Source organism: Vitis vinifera, chromosome 9 (genome assembly GCF_030704535.1).
Source record: "Vitis vinifera cultivar Pinot Noir 40024 chromosome 9, ASM3070453v1".
In the NCBI taxonomy this organism is placed as follows: domain Eukaryota; kingdom Viridiplantae; phylum Streptophyta; class Magnoliopsida; order Vitales; family Vitaceae; genus Vitis; species Vitis vinifera.
The window spans coordinates 14,037,415-14,053,168 of NC_081813.1; the positions used below are offsets into that span (position 1 = coordinate 14,037,415).

At 34.0% G+C, this 15,754-nt stretch overlaps 1 protein-coding gene across 1 annotated transcript in view; it reads left to right on the forward strand.

Annotated features, from left to right (window-relative positions):
• The first annotated feature begins 5,397 nt into the window (after positions 1 to 5,397).
• The window catches only part of LOC100255062 (uncharacterized), a 49,000-nt gene continuing 38,643 nt past the window's right edge, over positions 5,398 to 15,754 (forward strand). The window contains exons 1-7 of the mRNA XM_010656725.3: positions 5,398 to 5,743; positions 7,511 to 7,634; positions 7,744 to 7,806; positions 8,716 to 8,817; positions 8,949 to 9,117; positions 9,216 to 9,314; positions 10,442 to 10,591. Of these exons, the coding sequence (XP_010655027.1) occupies positions 5,696 to 5,743; positions 7,511 to 7,634; positions 7,744 to 7,806; positions 8,716 to 8,817; positions 8,949 to 9,117; positions 9,216 to 9,314; positions 10,442 to 10,591 (755 nt within the window). The 5' untranslated portion in view covers positions 5,398 to 5,695. The remainder of the gene's footprint in view (positions 5,744 to 7,510; positions 7,635 to 7,743; positions 7,807 to 8,715; positions 8,818 to 8,948; positions 9,118 to 9,215; positions 9,315 to 10,441; positions 10,592 to 15,754) is intronic.

Sequence of the window (15,754 nt, forward strand, 5' to 3'; positions counted from 1 at the left end):
GCTGGCCAAGGGGTGCAGTTGGGGCGGCCATGATAGGGGAGTTCGCTAGGAAAGGAGGGGGTGAAGGAAATATGATTTTATAATTATCAAAACGGAGTCATTTTGATGTTGTAAAAAAATAAAAATACAAAATAAAAAATAAAAATACAAATTTGGTTGGACCATCCAGTTCAATTCCAATTCAACCACCTTCCAACCCAATTCACCTTATTGAACCAAAACCGTGATCGGTTGACGATCAAACTAGCCAATCCAGTCTAGTTTTTAAAACCATGGTATTATTTGTTAATCTAACATTTGATGGTCTCATGATAGTGCTTAAGAAGCAATCTAGGTACACACCCTAACTCATCTTTATGATTGTGATTTGACTTTCTTATTTGACATAATAGAGTTTTGGTTCAATTCACACATCATTCTCACATTCGCGATGTTTGGGGGGATCTCAAGAAGATCATTATTGATGAAATATAGTTATAATATGACAAACTTAAAGAAAATATGAGAAAGTCAAATAAATACAAATTGACATACAATTTCCTAATTGAAAAGCATTTTTTTAATATTAAAATCAAGCTTAAGATATAATCATTACCCTAATTTCTATGCAAAATATGTCATTAATCATGAAATCATGCATATTTGATAACTAATTTCACAATTCACCGGAGGTCCTATTTTGTGTGTAACCATACATACTATTACACTTATCATAGGAAACTCATCTTGTTGACGAAGACAAGTCATCCCTCTAATTAGAAGGTAATGTACTACTATCTCAAATGGATTGCCTAAGTTTATGAACCAGTTGTAAACAACTCATAAACTTGTAAGGAACCCTAATGACTTGGATTTCAATACAACTCCTAATGCACTTAAGTCATGTACAATGCAAGTGATGCAATGTTGAATGCTTAGATAAATATTAATGCAAACATGGATAAAATAAAGGAAACTAAAAGTATAGCATATATATATATATATATATATAAGGAAATCTTATTTTGGTACATCATGTTTTGCTTTTAAGGACTTTATCTTAAAACTCCATGACATTTGTAATTATATTATTTTAGTTTTGATATTTTGGATTTTTTTTTTTTTAAAGGAAACTCTACCTATTTTTCCAAAGGATGAGAAATTCTTGAAGATTGGAAGACAATTTGGATTGGAGGAAAAGTTATGCATACTAGAAGTTAAGTGATTCCACTTGTGAGGAGATTTTTTGGATAAGGTCCCTATAAATCCGATTTTTGTATTTATTTTTAGTTTATTTTCTTCCATCTTTTGATTTTTGAGATGATATGAATATTGGATGTGGATATTAATGGCTACACATTTGATTGTTGGATATTTGTTGCTCATCTATAGAGTATTTTTTTCACTTTATTTATCTTAATTACTTAATGAGATGCTTGATCTGTTGATTATATTGTTGTTCAATAGTTTTTCAAGCTTTATTTGATTTAATTTTGATCTCTTTTGGGTATCTTATCCTTTTTGAAGCTCATTAACTAAATCATGATATACGACTTATTTGAATTTGAAATCCCTATTTTTCTTTTGAGGATTATGCTTTTCCCTCCATTTTAATGATTTTTAAAATCTTTTTTGACTGATTTTAAAATAATATTTGATAAACACAAAGTGTTTGTTTATCTATCAAAGAGATTTTCTGTACAAAAGACCCTTTAAACCCTTTTGTTTTTGCCCTTTTTGGGTTTGTTTGCAAATCTGGTTGTCAAATCCTCTTTCAAACCCTCTTTGATTGAATTTCAAGCATCTTTCAATGGTTAATTTCATGGCCCAAGGTCAAGCTTCCTTCCATGAGCTTTGGGCTTACCATCATACTTGAGAAAATGATAGTTGCTCTATTAGTTTTTGTAATTTTGAAAAGCTTTTTTAAACTGACTTTTAGAGGATCATTTTTCAGCCCATTTGAACCACTTCTCATGGTCATTTGGAGCTTAAAGTTATGATCATTTTATGGTTAATAATGATTGTTACTAGTTCTTAACTTACATGACTTAATTTCACATTGGAACATACCTCTCCATAGATGTTTTCATGTGCATTCAACACTTTTCTCTAAACTCGAATGTTAATTTGGCCCTTAATGCCTCTTATAAGCTTGAATTCATATTCATTTGAGGGGTGTGAAGAAATGAATGCCCTGTAGTTAATTTACGACTCACTTTCTTGGCCTTCTTCACTCATTTTTCAAACTTGATTTTAACATTTTCTTGATTTCGAAAATATGAATTAATCTTGCAAATCTTAATTTCATGAGATTATCCCCAACCCCTATGAGCCTTTCCTTGTGGGGTTAGGATGTGGATTAGTTTATGGAAAACAATTTGGGTTATAGCAAAGCTCACATTCTTTTATTCCCAAAATTTGCTTGCTTGTTGTCTTATTTTTTATTTTCAAAATGTTTTTATAAATTTAGACTTTTTGGCTTATTCTAAAATATTTTTAAGGTTTGGATAGTGTTTTAAACTTCTTAAATGTATCAAATAATTTTTATTTTGTTAAAAGAACTCTCTCCAAGCTTGTTGAATAAATCGATTTTTCTAAGTGTCTAGATTCTATCATATTTTTTACCTCGGAAATATTCTTGCAAATCAGTCATAACTATAGGTTTTAAATTACTTTTGATATTTTTTTTTTCTATATTTTAGACTTCTTAAAAAAGTTTTTGAGATTTGGGTTTGCTCAAAAATGATTTGTTAAGCTTGTGAACTAATTCTATCTTTTCACACTTATTGTGTTGACATGATCTGGAGTTATGGAATGCTCTTTGAAATCTAGACTAGTTGGTGAATTTTTTAGCACTTTAGGCTTTTGGAATATGTTCTAGACACTTTGAACATGCCGTTTGCTTTAATTTTTATCTCACTTCCATACTTGTTAAATAATTTAATCTTTGTATGACCTAATATTTTGTCCTATTTTTTTAGCAATAAGATGTTTAATTAAATTTGAATCAATTGATGCATGTTTGGATTTTTATTTTTTTTTTGCTTTTGGATTGTGTTTTAGACACCTTGAATATGTTATAGGTTATTTATTTATTTATTTTGTTTTTAAAAATTTTATTCAAATTTATATTGTAAATGCTTATTTTCTGTCCTATTTATGTATCATTTGAATCACTAGTTAATTCGTTCCTTTTTCACATGTTTTAAACCCTTTTTAACTCTTAATTTGTATTATAGACATCTTCTACATGTTAGATAAGTCTTCCCCAATAGCATGATCTCCCTTTAGCTATTTTATTAGGATTTATTTTGTAATTACATGTTTGTTGTCTTGTTTTGATTTCTCTATATGATTAACGTATATTAGTTCACTTTGATGCTAGTTTAGCCATCTTTGACCATTGATTTTTTACCATGTGCATCTGGTATATATTAGGTGACTCTTGTTTTGATGTTATATATCTTATTTTGTTTGAAAACTAACTATTTTTTTCCTTATGTAAGTGCATTGCCATGTTTTGGGCATTATTGAGATGTACTCTTTTTTTCCCCTCATTTGTTTGATTTCTTTGATATATGCGTTATGTTACTATTATTCTTTATCTCTTGCTCTTAATCATTATTGTCTTGTTGTATATTATTTGTTTTTGTCTCTTAGTATCCATAGTATATTCGTTAATTGCCTTAGTTCTTTCCACTTATTTTGTAAAGACCTCATTAAGGCTTAAAGAGGTGCAACCCTATGATATATTCCTAATAGTAACTTAATCCCCGAATTTAGACTCGATTTTTTCAGACTTTGCTTTTCCTTTAAAAAGGAGTCACTTTAGAATTTTATTTCTTATTTTGTTTTTCCTTTAAAAATAAACAAAAATAAGAGGTTACTTTAAGTTTTTCAAAAATCAAAATTTCAAACTAAAAAGCAAGTCTTGCTATCAAGTAAGAATGCATGTAAAAAATTCCTACATGACTTTTAAGTTCTCTACTCTCATCTTAGGCTTTGCCACTGGGCTTAATAGTTCTTCACTCTTTAGACCATCCTCCATCTCTCTCTTTATAGCTCTTCCTTTCTCCTTTCGTAATAACCTATCTCATATCTTTTTCTTTTTTTTCTTTTTCTTTGTATGTGTGTGTGGGTCTGTGGAGAAATAGGAAAAAGTTAATAAAAGGGTAAAGATAGTCTTCACAAAAGTTTGATCCTTTATAGGACCTTTTTAAAGTTAATGACCCTCTAAGGTCCTTATCACCTTTGGCCCACCTTATTTGATAATTTTCCAAAATCAAAGTAACTTGTCATCGATTAAATTTTAGATTCTTCTAACATTGTAGATAAAAATACACAAAATGCTCATAGATCAACCACCAAAGGAAGAAGTAAAACCCACAAGACCAAGAAAAGAAAAACCTAAAAAACTAGAAGAAATCTTCATAAAGGAAACAAAAGAAAGGGTTAAAAATGATGAATGAAAAGAAGAAAATCCTAACATGGGAGGCAATCTCTTCTTAACTCCCCTATGCTCTTTTGAGAACAATTTTATCATATTTTGTAAAACAAAAGTCTATTTGTGAACCTGAAATGTTTTTAACTTATTTTTAATGTTTTTAAATATGTTTTAAAAATAAATTTTGTATTTAGTGCTTTATTTTTAATTATTTTTCATATTTGTAGACTTATTTTTTAAAACAACCATTATAAAACAATGAAAACAACTTAAAGATGTTGTTTAAAAACAACTTGTTTTCTGTTTTTAGCAATAGAAAACTATTTTCTATTTTTTGGTTGTTAAATATGTTTTTTTTAAAACAATTTTTAAAAACTATTTTATGATATTTTTCAAAACAAATATATATTTTGGGAATATGAAATGTTTTTAACCTGTTTTTTATATTTTAAAAATAACTTTTATATGCAATGAATTATTTTTAATCATTCTCTATATTTGTATAATTATTTTTTAAAATAAGTGAAAGGAAGTAAAAAATGTTATTTAAAAACACTTTATTTTTTGTTTTAAGAATAAAAAAATGTTTTCTATTTTCAAGTTGTCAAATGTAATTTTTTTTTGTTTTGTGAAAAATATAAGGGTTTGTTTGAGAATTGTTTTTTAGAACAATTTTTTATTCTCCAGAATAAAAAACACAAAAAATACTTTGACAACTAAAATTTATTTTTTATTTTTAGAAAATATCTTTTAGTTGTTTTTTATTATTTTCATTTGATTTTTTATTGTTGTTTTAAAAAATAATAATATAAATATATACCATGATTAGAAATAAAATATTAGACATAAAAATTATTTTTAAAACATATTTTAAAATATTAAAAATATGTTAAAAATATTTTAGGTTTAGTAATAAGCTTTTGTTATATAAAACTCAAAGCGTACAGTTACCAAATAACCCTACATTTTTCATTGTTCTGTCAGATCCCACCTAAATAAATTTGTTAGAGAGGGGCTAGGCCACAGGGTTACACGGGTGAGCTGAAGGTGCGCAGTCCCAATAGCAGCCCAAGTCCAAAACCCTGCGGGTGGGGCTCAACCGAAATTGGCTCGAGAGTTAAGAAAGGGTTCATGAGGTGGAGAAAATTGAAATTAGTAGGCTCCCAGTCTGCGCTGAGTCTTGCGGACAACAAAAGCAAAGCAGCATTTTCTGTGCTGATTTGAAAACCCTACAACTTCTCTTGCGCTGGGTGTGGCAGGCGAGGCGATGAGATGATGGATCGCAGTTTGTACCGCCTCATCTGCGTTTTTCTTCTACTGGTCTGTGCTTTTCCCCCTTCTGTTTGTATACTTTCTATTTCCGAAAATTGCTGCTGCTTCTTCTTTTGGGTAATAAATCGCACATGATCCATCGTCATACAATACAGGAATACCTAATTCTGGTGATGTCAAGGAGATTATCAATATGGTTTCTAGGTTTAGGTATCAGTTCCTAATGGAACCAATTCAACACTACTGCTATCAACTGGTCTGCTTACAACTCTGTAAATACCGAAGATTATCAACCCCATAATACTTCTTGAATTCAACTGGATTATCTGTTTTTTTTTTTCTTCTCATACTAATTTTTTACTATATTTATTCTTTTACAAGGGGAAATGAGAGAAAAAGGGGAAGGAATTTAACAAGTATTCTTGATTGGATCACCATCGAAAATGTGAATGAAAATGAAATGTAATGGAAATTGTTCAAAAACTAATGCATTTTCAGATACTTCATCTCTGTTTACTATGGAGATAAAATTGGAGGAATTAAAGAAAAAGAAAAAAAAAAAACTATGTTTGTTTCACAAAAAATTTGAGGGAAAGTAAATAGCAAGGAAAAAATTGAAGGAAAACAAAAGTAAGGAAGAATTGAAATTTTTTTCTCTTGTTTGGTTTTTCATGGAAAAGTTGAACGAAAGAGAAGGAAAGTTAAATTGTTGAGGAATTCGCTTTCGGTAAACTCCTCATCTTTTAGGAAAATCTTTTAGCATCCCTACCCCTCTCCCTTTGTTTTCTTTTATATATTTTTTTTCTGGCCCCATTTTTCATGGTATCCGTACATAAGAGAATCATTTCCTTTGCATTTTTTCCTTATTACTTTCTATGAACGAAACATAGCCTTGTGGATCTTGAACCTTTTCCCCCCTCGAAAATTTTCTTCCTTTCTATTTTATCTCTCTTTTTCTCTTTTCCTCACACTTATCCAGATGGAGTCTACCATTTCATTGAATTTCTTTCCCTCATCTATCATCTAAGCTCCAAAAGGAGCTCATTATTGTGCCCAATTTCTTTTAACTCATCTATCCTCATTTTTTGTTTTGATAGTATCAATTATGTGTAGTATAATGTTACCCAGGTATATGGTCCCAGGTTTGAATCCTACCATGATGATACCTTGATTTACTCGGTACTAGTTGTTGTGGGTGCAGTTAGCACCCTGAGGTTTGGGTCCCTATGGAGAGTTTTAAGGGTTTGGCCATGGAAGGTTTTGCCATGGAAGGTTCCTCGGTTATAAAAAAAAAAAAAAATAAAATAAAAATAAAATTTACCAGCATAATTGCTTGCTTGCACTATACTTAAATTTACAACCAAAATAAGCTCTACGATAGCGAAGTTTCTGCCTCATAACCTCCAAACCAATTGATTGTTTCTAGTTTCTTCCTTTTGATTTCTTCTTGTGTGGTTGGAATCAATTCAATAAAATTGATAGAAAAATATGCATGGCATATCATCCCTATGTATGATTATGATGTGTAACTGAGCATTCTTGGATCCTTTTGAATGGCACTGTCTATGAGGAACATGCTCTCATCTCAATCCTCTGTTCATATAGATTTTGAGTATCAACTCATTTTTTATAGGCTCACTGCCCCCACTTTGGTTGCTTCAATTGATTTCTTTGTGCCAGCTTTTAGCTTTGATGATTAATATATATATATATATATATATTATACACACACACACATACACACATACATGTATTTATTTATTTATTTTTCAGATACAACTTTGTTTTACTGATTTCTGCAGTGATGTATGTCAGTTCCTAGCAGGTAGGTCATATGGATCTCCCATTGGAACTCGTAAGACTGGGAGGTCATCAGTGTTTTCTTTATTTAATCTTAAAGAGAAGAGTAGATTTTGGAGTGAGAATGTTATGCATAGTGGTATGTGCATCTTTATTCAGTTATGATTTCCATCTTCTTGATTTATTAGGGTATATAATTTTTATTTTATTTTAATTTCTTTATTGTAATGGTATCTACTATTGTTCAGATTTTAATGATTTGGAATCAGCCAACAATGGGAAAATGGGTGTTCTCAATTACACCGAAGCAGGTAATGCATGTTTACTGCAAATGTTTCTCCAAACTTTCCCTCGAGACTTGGTTACATTAACTGATTTTGGGCATGTTTTTGAAGCTTTTCTTTTACCTTGGACTATAACTTTGTTTTTTAATTAAGCCTCTGCTTGTGGGCTCAATTCGTTTATTCCTTTATGGAAGATAGTTCTTGAGTTTGGTGAAAGGAAATTGTTGGAGAGGTTTTGTGTAATGGGTTTTGATGGATATTGAATTTTTTTTTAATTATAATTATTGTTATTATTGTTATTGTTATTATTTTATAAACATCAGAATTCTACTGGGTTTAACCTGCAGGAGGAAAGTTATTATAGAGCCATATCTTCTGAAAGATCAATTAGCTATATCTAGGTTGTATGCTTTCACTCCTTTAAAAAAACGGTGGTGCTTAATGATTCTCCATTGGTGATCCTTATGGGGTAAATAACTGCATGGTTAAAAGAACTGGATGTGGAATTTTATGTTAGATTCTATGACAGCTTTGTTGTAGAGATCTGTATACTAAAAAACATTAGATAATCTCTTGAATAAGGCTTTTTTTGAGTTGAACTGATCACCATAAATTTCTTGGGACTCAAAGTGCTTAACTCTTGAAGTGGAAACTAGATTGTTTTTTCATCTTGGTTCTTAGATTTTGTCAAACAAAAGACAACTATGTAATTTAGGGGACTAGATCAATTTAATTTGGATTGTTGGTTAAATTTGTAGTGCTTGTTACAATATTTTCTTTATTTTTTTCAGCACATCAATTTGAATGAGCTCCTAGTTAACTTTGTTTAAAATTTCAAACCTATTTCTCCAAACTGAAAGTTAAGTTATAGCTGCCATCAATTTGATATGAGCACTGCCAAGGTCTTCTAATCTACTTTCATAAATTATATCCCAGGAAATATCGCAAATTATCTAAAGCTTTTGGAAGTTGATTCTATTCATCTTCCAGTCCCTGTGAATTTTATTTTTATAGGATTTGAAGGAAAAGGGAACCATGGTATGTAATGTTACTCTCAATTTTTTTTTTCTTTTTCTTTTTTAAAATTTTAAGTTTTTCATTTTACTCTTTGCTTAACTTTTAATTTCAATTTATAAGAGTGATGGTCTCTGCTTGTCATATTTCTTTAGAATTTAAGCTACATCCTGAGGAACTTGAGCGCTGGTTCACAAAAATTGATCACATCTTTGGACATACACGAGTTCCACATATTGGAGAAGTTCTTACTCCGTTTTATAAGATTAGCATAGATAAGGTGCAGCGCCATCATCTTCCTATTGTCAGTCACATAAATTACAAGTAATGATTCTCTGTACCTTTTCATCTACTTGTTCATTTGGGACATGAGCTTGCTGTTATCTGTACCTGTTTTCACTAATATGAATGTGCTTGTTCAGTGTTTCTGTTCATGCCATACAAATGAGTGAAAAGGTTACCTCGGTTTTTGACAATGCCATAAATGTTTTAGCTCGTAGGGATGATGTGTCTGGTAACAGGTAAATTATTTATCCTTTCCTGAATTTGATTTACTTTGTTTTTTCTTTACTATCATTAAGAGGATCATGTTCATGCTTCATTGACATGTAGACTGAAATCTGTTGTATCTGTCCTTAAATCTTATTACTACTCAGAAAGATTTATTTTACAGCTACATGTAAATTATATGTGCCACACCCACACTTTGTTTTATGCTGTAATTGTAATAAACTCTGGGAATTCTTAATGTTGATGGGAATGATGAAATTGAATGGTTATTGATGAATTTGATGGCCAAGATGTATTGTTTCAGGTTTTTCGTCAGTGAATAAACATTAGCCATGTAAGACCAGAAGAAACCTTTGCATCTTCAAGGAATGCTATTTGAGTTTTTTGAATATATAGGAGAGATTTGCTTGGATGACGAACTCTACATTGTATTATTGCAGCTTATTTGGTGATATTGAAAAGTTTGTTGATACACCTATTTGGAGCTTGCTTTTGCTTGTTTGTTCATTTTATCCCACCACCACCAATTTCTAGGATCTGGACTGGTGTCCATGGTCTATGATGCTTCTCCAGAACATCCAATGAGTGTTGCCCTCCATTCCTAGCAATCAGTACCTCATTCTTTTCATGAATGGTCTTTGAGAGACTAATAACACTCTCTTATTGCCTTGGCTTTTAAATTGAACCACACCATCCCCCCACCCCCATCCACCCCCATGGCCAACTCAACTTAGTCAAGCAACCAAAAGAAAAAAAAAAAAAAAAAAAGAAAAGAAAAGAAAAGAAAAGAAAAAAAAAAAAAAGAATGATAAAAAATTAGTAGTGCCCCCCTTTAGGGTTTGCAAAATGGGCTTTTGGGGAAGATTGGTAGTTTGTATTTGCACTGAACAGTGTTGCATTCTAAAATTTCTGATCAGATTGGAAAAATGTGCTTTGCTCCTGAGTCATACTAACTACTGTGTGAAGGCTTCAATTTTGTAATTGAAAGGGATATTTGTGTATGAAGGGTATCTTCTTCCCTTTTCATATTTTGTTCTATTGTTAATTAAAATCAAAATGCTGAACTTACCTAATTCAAAAAGATATTGATTTTTGTCTCTTACTGGTTTGAGTAATCATCATCATTCTGTGTTTCCAGGGAGGATGAAGATACTTTTTGGCAAGTAGATGTGGACATGATGGACGTTCTCTTCTCTAGCCTTGTAGACTATCTACAACTAGAAAATGCATACAACATTTTTGTTTTGAATCCCAAGCATGATGGAAAAAAAGCTAAATACGGCTATCGGTGTGTATTTCAGTAATGAACTTCGTCTGTTTCTATATTTCCTTCCATTTTTCCCCGTTTTTTATTTATTTATTTATTTTTTATTTTTCTTTAAGACTGGTTGCAAATAAGAATGTTGAACATTACATGGTTAAACACATCCAATCCTCTCTTACAAAAAGTAACACACCCAATCCTTGCATCCCCCTTACCAGCCAATATCTTGAATGCTCAATAGCTCTTCAGAACTCTGGGATGTCCCCCAGATGGTAATTAAGTAGCCTACAGCTAATAGTTGCTTAAAACTGTTTTTCTCTTATAAGCTAGTGATGGCTTATTGGGCTATTATTTGATGCTCACAAGGTAATGATAATAGGCAAATTATTATTGTATAATTATTTGCAAGGCTTGAGGATTCTAACTTGGAACTAGTGATTATGCCATGGTGCCATACAGCCCTGCCTTTTCTTCCAAACATGAACCTCGACTCCCTGTTCTTATAACATGTGACATGTGACTGCACCCTGATTCTTGAAACACGTGTATTGGAGTCCATTTACTAAAAGTGAGATCATTCCGGTAGGGGAGGTGGAGGAGATCCTTGAGATGGCTGTGGAGTTGGGTTGCAAGGTAGGTCAGCTGCCATCAACTTACCTGGGGCTGCCTCTGGGTGCGCCCAATAAGGCTGTGTGCGTGTGGGATGGGGTGGAAGAAAGGATGAGGTGGAAACTGGCTCTCTGGAAGCGGCAATACATATCAAAGGGCGGAAGAATTGCACTAATAAAGAGTACCTTGGCTAGCATGCCACTATATCGGATGTCTCTTTTCCGTATGCCTAGGGTAGTGGCAAGAAGACTAGAAAAGTTGCAAAGAGACTTTTTGTGGGGAGGGGGAAGTACGGAAAGAAAAGCTCACCTTGTCAATTGGGAGAGGGTGTGCGTGGGTAAGGAGAAGGGGGGACTGGGGTTGAGGAAGTTAGTCCCTTTGAACAAAGCCCTTCTTGGAAAATGGGTGTGGAGATTTGCTCATGCTAAGGAGGAGATGTGGAAACGTGTCCTTGTGGCAAAATATGGGCAAGAGGAATTTGGGTGGAGGACTAAAAAGGTAAATGGGGCTTTTGGTGTTGGGGTTTGGAAGGAGATTATGAGAGAAGCTGATTGGTGTTGGGACAATATGAATTTTAAGGTCAGAAAAGGCACCAAAATCAGGTTTTGGAAGGACCCTTGGTGTGGGGAGGTGGAGTTGGCTCGTAGGTTCCCTCAACTTTTCAATGTGGCTGCCCAAAGGAGTGCCACTATGGGGGAGTTATGGGACCACAATTCTGACCTAGGAAGTTGGAATCTAAGGTTTTCTAGGGGCTTCAATGATTGGGAGCTGAACATGGTTGATGAATTGCTTCAAATCCTAAGGAGTCAAAGAATCACCCTGGAGGAGGACTTGGCATTATGGAAGGGGGGGAAAAATGGGAAGTTTGAAGTTAAGGAAGCGTATGAGCTGCTGATCAGCCATAGTACCCTGCTTTTTCCCAAAAAGGGCATTTGGGTGGAGAACGTCCCCTCCAAGCTAGCGTTTTTTGCGTGGGAAGCTACTTGGGGGAGGGTTCTTACGCTTGATAGGCTCCAAAAGAGAGGGTGGCAGCTTCCTAATCGCTGCTACTTATGTGGTATTGATGAGGAAAACGTCAACCATCTTCTTATCCATTGTACAGTGGCTAGTGTGTTATAGGGGATTGTTCTTGGCCTATTTGGAGCCCAATGGGTCTTTCCAGAAACTGTAAAGGAGGCGATTGTCAGCTGGAAGGGTTCTTTTGTGGGAAATAAGAGGGAGAAAATTTGGAGATCCATACCGTTATTTATTTTTTGGACGGTTTGGAAGGAGAGGAATAGATTAGCATTCAGGGGGGGGAGTTAGCTATACAAAAAGTTAAGAATTCTTTTGTTTGTAATTTGTGGGGGTGGGCAAAATTGTATAGTGGTGCGGAGTCTCGCTCCCTTATAGGTTTCCTGGAGTGGATAGCCTCCAGTTAAGGGTTGGTAGGTTTCTTTGTTGTTTTTTTGGTAGCTTGTGAGGCCTCCGTCGCCTCGTATACATCCTGTATGCTTTGCGGCGTTTTGCCTTTTGCTAATATATGTGTTTACTTATCAAAAAAAAAAAACTAGGCTTAAAATTGACCATTAGGCACTGTGAGTATGTTTTAGAGAACGGTAAACAGTATTGAAGTTTATTTAGCTCATTGGAATTTTAAGTCTATCTAGAATTTCCAATGAGATATTTATTTCCTTTAAATGTTCTTGTTACAAATTAGGTTTTCCGTGGCTAGATGGACATGACGCAATCTCATATCATGGTTTATAATTTAAATCTATCTATGTGGGTAATAAAAGGTAGTGCCTGAAATCTTTACTCAAACTAGTTGCATCTTTTGTTTTGATTACAAACCCAGTCATGCAGCCAACATCCTGTTTTTGTGGAGTCAGCAGCCAAAATAACATTTTTCCATTGCTAGTCCATGTTTCCAAGAGTCCATTGGTATTCTTTTATGACACAACAGCTTCTATATGTGAAAAAAAAAATTGAGGCATAAGGTATATGAGCAAAACAAACCATGCTGCAAGGAAGAGGTTGTTAGCATTGATACCTAGCAGCAGGAAGGGAATTTGGCTCCTGAATTTTCAGCAATGAGGGCCTTAAAGAAAGGGGAATTGGAGGAGTTGTTGTTAAAGGAAAAGGTGTTTTGGAGGGACAAAGCTAGGGTCAAATGGATAAGAAAAGGGGATTGAAACTCTTTAGTATTTCCATAGGGTGGCCAATAGTAGGCTAAATAAGAAATTTATAAAGTTATTGGTTTCAAAAGAAGGGGTAATTCTAGATAACATCGAAAACATTATGGAGGAGATGATGCATTTATTTGGAAAATTATACTCAAAACCTTTGGGTGGTTTTTGGAGGTTAGAAGGATTGGATTTGTCTCCCTTTTCAACCGAGAGTGTTGCATGGCTCAATTGCCCTTTTTTAGAAGAAGAGATTCATAAGGTTGTATTTCAATTAAACAAGGAAAAGGCTCCTAGGCCTAATGGATTCACCATTACAGTGTATTAAAAGTGCTGGGATGTGATTAGGGACAATCTTCTAAGAGTGTTCTTAGAGTTTCACAATAATGGGGTAATAAATCAAAGCACCAATGTTATCTTCATTGCTCTTGTGCCAAAAGAGTCAAACCGGAAAAATCTCATATTTTAGACCTATTAGCCTAGTGATGAGTTTGTACATATCATAGCTAAGGTTTTATCAAGGTGTACAAGGTGCTTTTGTTGGGGGGAGACAAATTTTGAATGCTATTTTGATTGCTAATGAGTTGGGTGGATGAGAAAAGGAGATCAGGAGAGGAAGGGGTAATCTTCAAAATTGATTTTGAAAAGACCTATGACATGTAGATTGGGGTTTTTTGGACCATGTGCTTGAGAGAAAAGGATTTAGTTCAATGGAGGTCTTGGATGAGGGGATGCTTGTCCTTAGTTAGTTTTGCGGTCTTAGTGAATGCGAACACTAAAGGTTGGGTTAAGACAACTATATGCTTTAAGACAAGGAGAAATAAGACTAGAGTGTCTCATTTACAATTTGTAGATGACACCATTTTTTTCTTTAGAGTTTCTTTGGTTGATTTGCAAAATCTCAAGCTAATATTATTGGTTTTTAGGTTTGATAAAAAAATATTATTGGTTTTTAGGCACTTATCGGATCTTATGATCAATTTAAACAAGAACACTCTTTTTGGTATCAATATAAGTCAAGAACAGATCTCCAGGTTGGCTTCGATGCTTGAATGTGTAGTCTCTGGTTGACCTTTAACGCATGTGGGCTTCCATTAGGGGAGAATCCAAAAACAAATACATTTTGAGATCCAGTAATTGATAGAATCTCAAGGAGATTGGATGGGTGGAAAAAAGCTTTTTTGCTTTAGGGGGTAGAATAACTTAAACTCTAATTCAATTTCACTTGTCTCATATCCTGAGCTATTTATAAGAGTTAGAATAACCCTAATTTTGCAATAGCATCAAACATTGAAAAATTTCAAAGAGATTTTTTATTGTCGAGGTTTGGGGGTGCCAAAAAGGATTATATGATCAATTAGGATCTAGTGTGTAGGCGTTAGGAGATTGGAGGTTTGGGGTTTGGGAAGATATTTTTGAGGAATTATGCTCTATTATGGAAGTGACTTTGGAGGTTCCGTAGAGAAAGTTACGCCCTTTGGTTTTAGGTTATTTTAAGTATTTATAGGTCACATCCTACCAATAATAGTCCAATTCAAAAAAAAGAAATGACTGCTTCCTCGGAGGTGAGAGGAGGTTTGAAAGGTGGAAAGTGTTGGTTTGCAGTAGAATCTAAGACCTTTGAAATCTCCATTGAAGTGGTCCGACGTAAGCCAAGAGGGATTATTTTGGAAAGGAGCAAAGACTTTTCCTCTTGGATAAGATTTGGAGAAAAGAGTTTGAGCTATCTGTTGGAAGGTGTGGAAGCTTGGTGTAGAGGAGAGTCGAGTTAGAGGTGTCTAAAAGTTTGGGAAGATGGATGAAGAAAGTTTAGGCTAGAGTGTCGTTCAAATGAAGCTGGTAGGTTTTTACTCTGTTCGGTGCGAGATGTGGAAGCTAAGAAGTATTGTCTTGTATTTCCAGAGGGAAAAGGTTTAGTAGGGGGGTGGTTCTTGTTGGCTAAGAAGTTAAGGGCCCTAGGAGTCTCCACTCCAGCTTTGAGCAAAGCTTGTCCGGGTGTTTCCACCTCTGTAAAGGTGGGTGTAGTTTCAAAGGGAAAGAGAAAGGAAAAGGAACGTATGCAGAAGTCACGAGAGTGAAGATAGGGGAACCAGGGGAGTCTTTACAGAAGTGTTTCCACCTCTGTAAAGGGTGGGTGTAGTTTCAAAGGGAAAGAGAAAGGAAAAGGAACGTATGCAGAAGTCACGAGAGTGAAGATAGGGGAACTAGGGGAGTCTTTATGGGTGCATTTAGGGGATCGAGAACTTCTTTGCAGGGAAGAGCAGCTAAGTCGTTGCTTGGTTGGCTGTTTTGGTGACAGTTTTGAATCGGTTCCTCCTTTGTCATCCTTGACGGGGTGAGCACTTGCAAGTTGGTTTCTAAGGGGAGGTTTAAAAATCTCCAAGTTGGGTGGGGCCCTTGTGCTGTTTGAGCT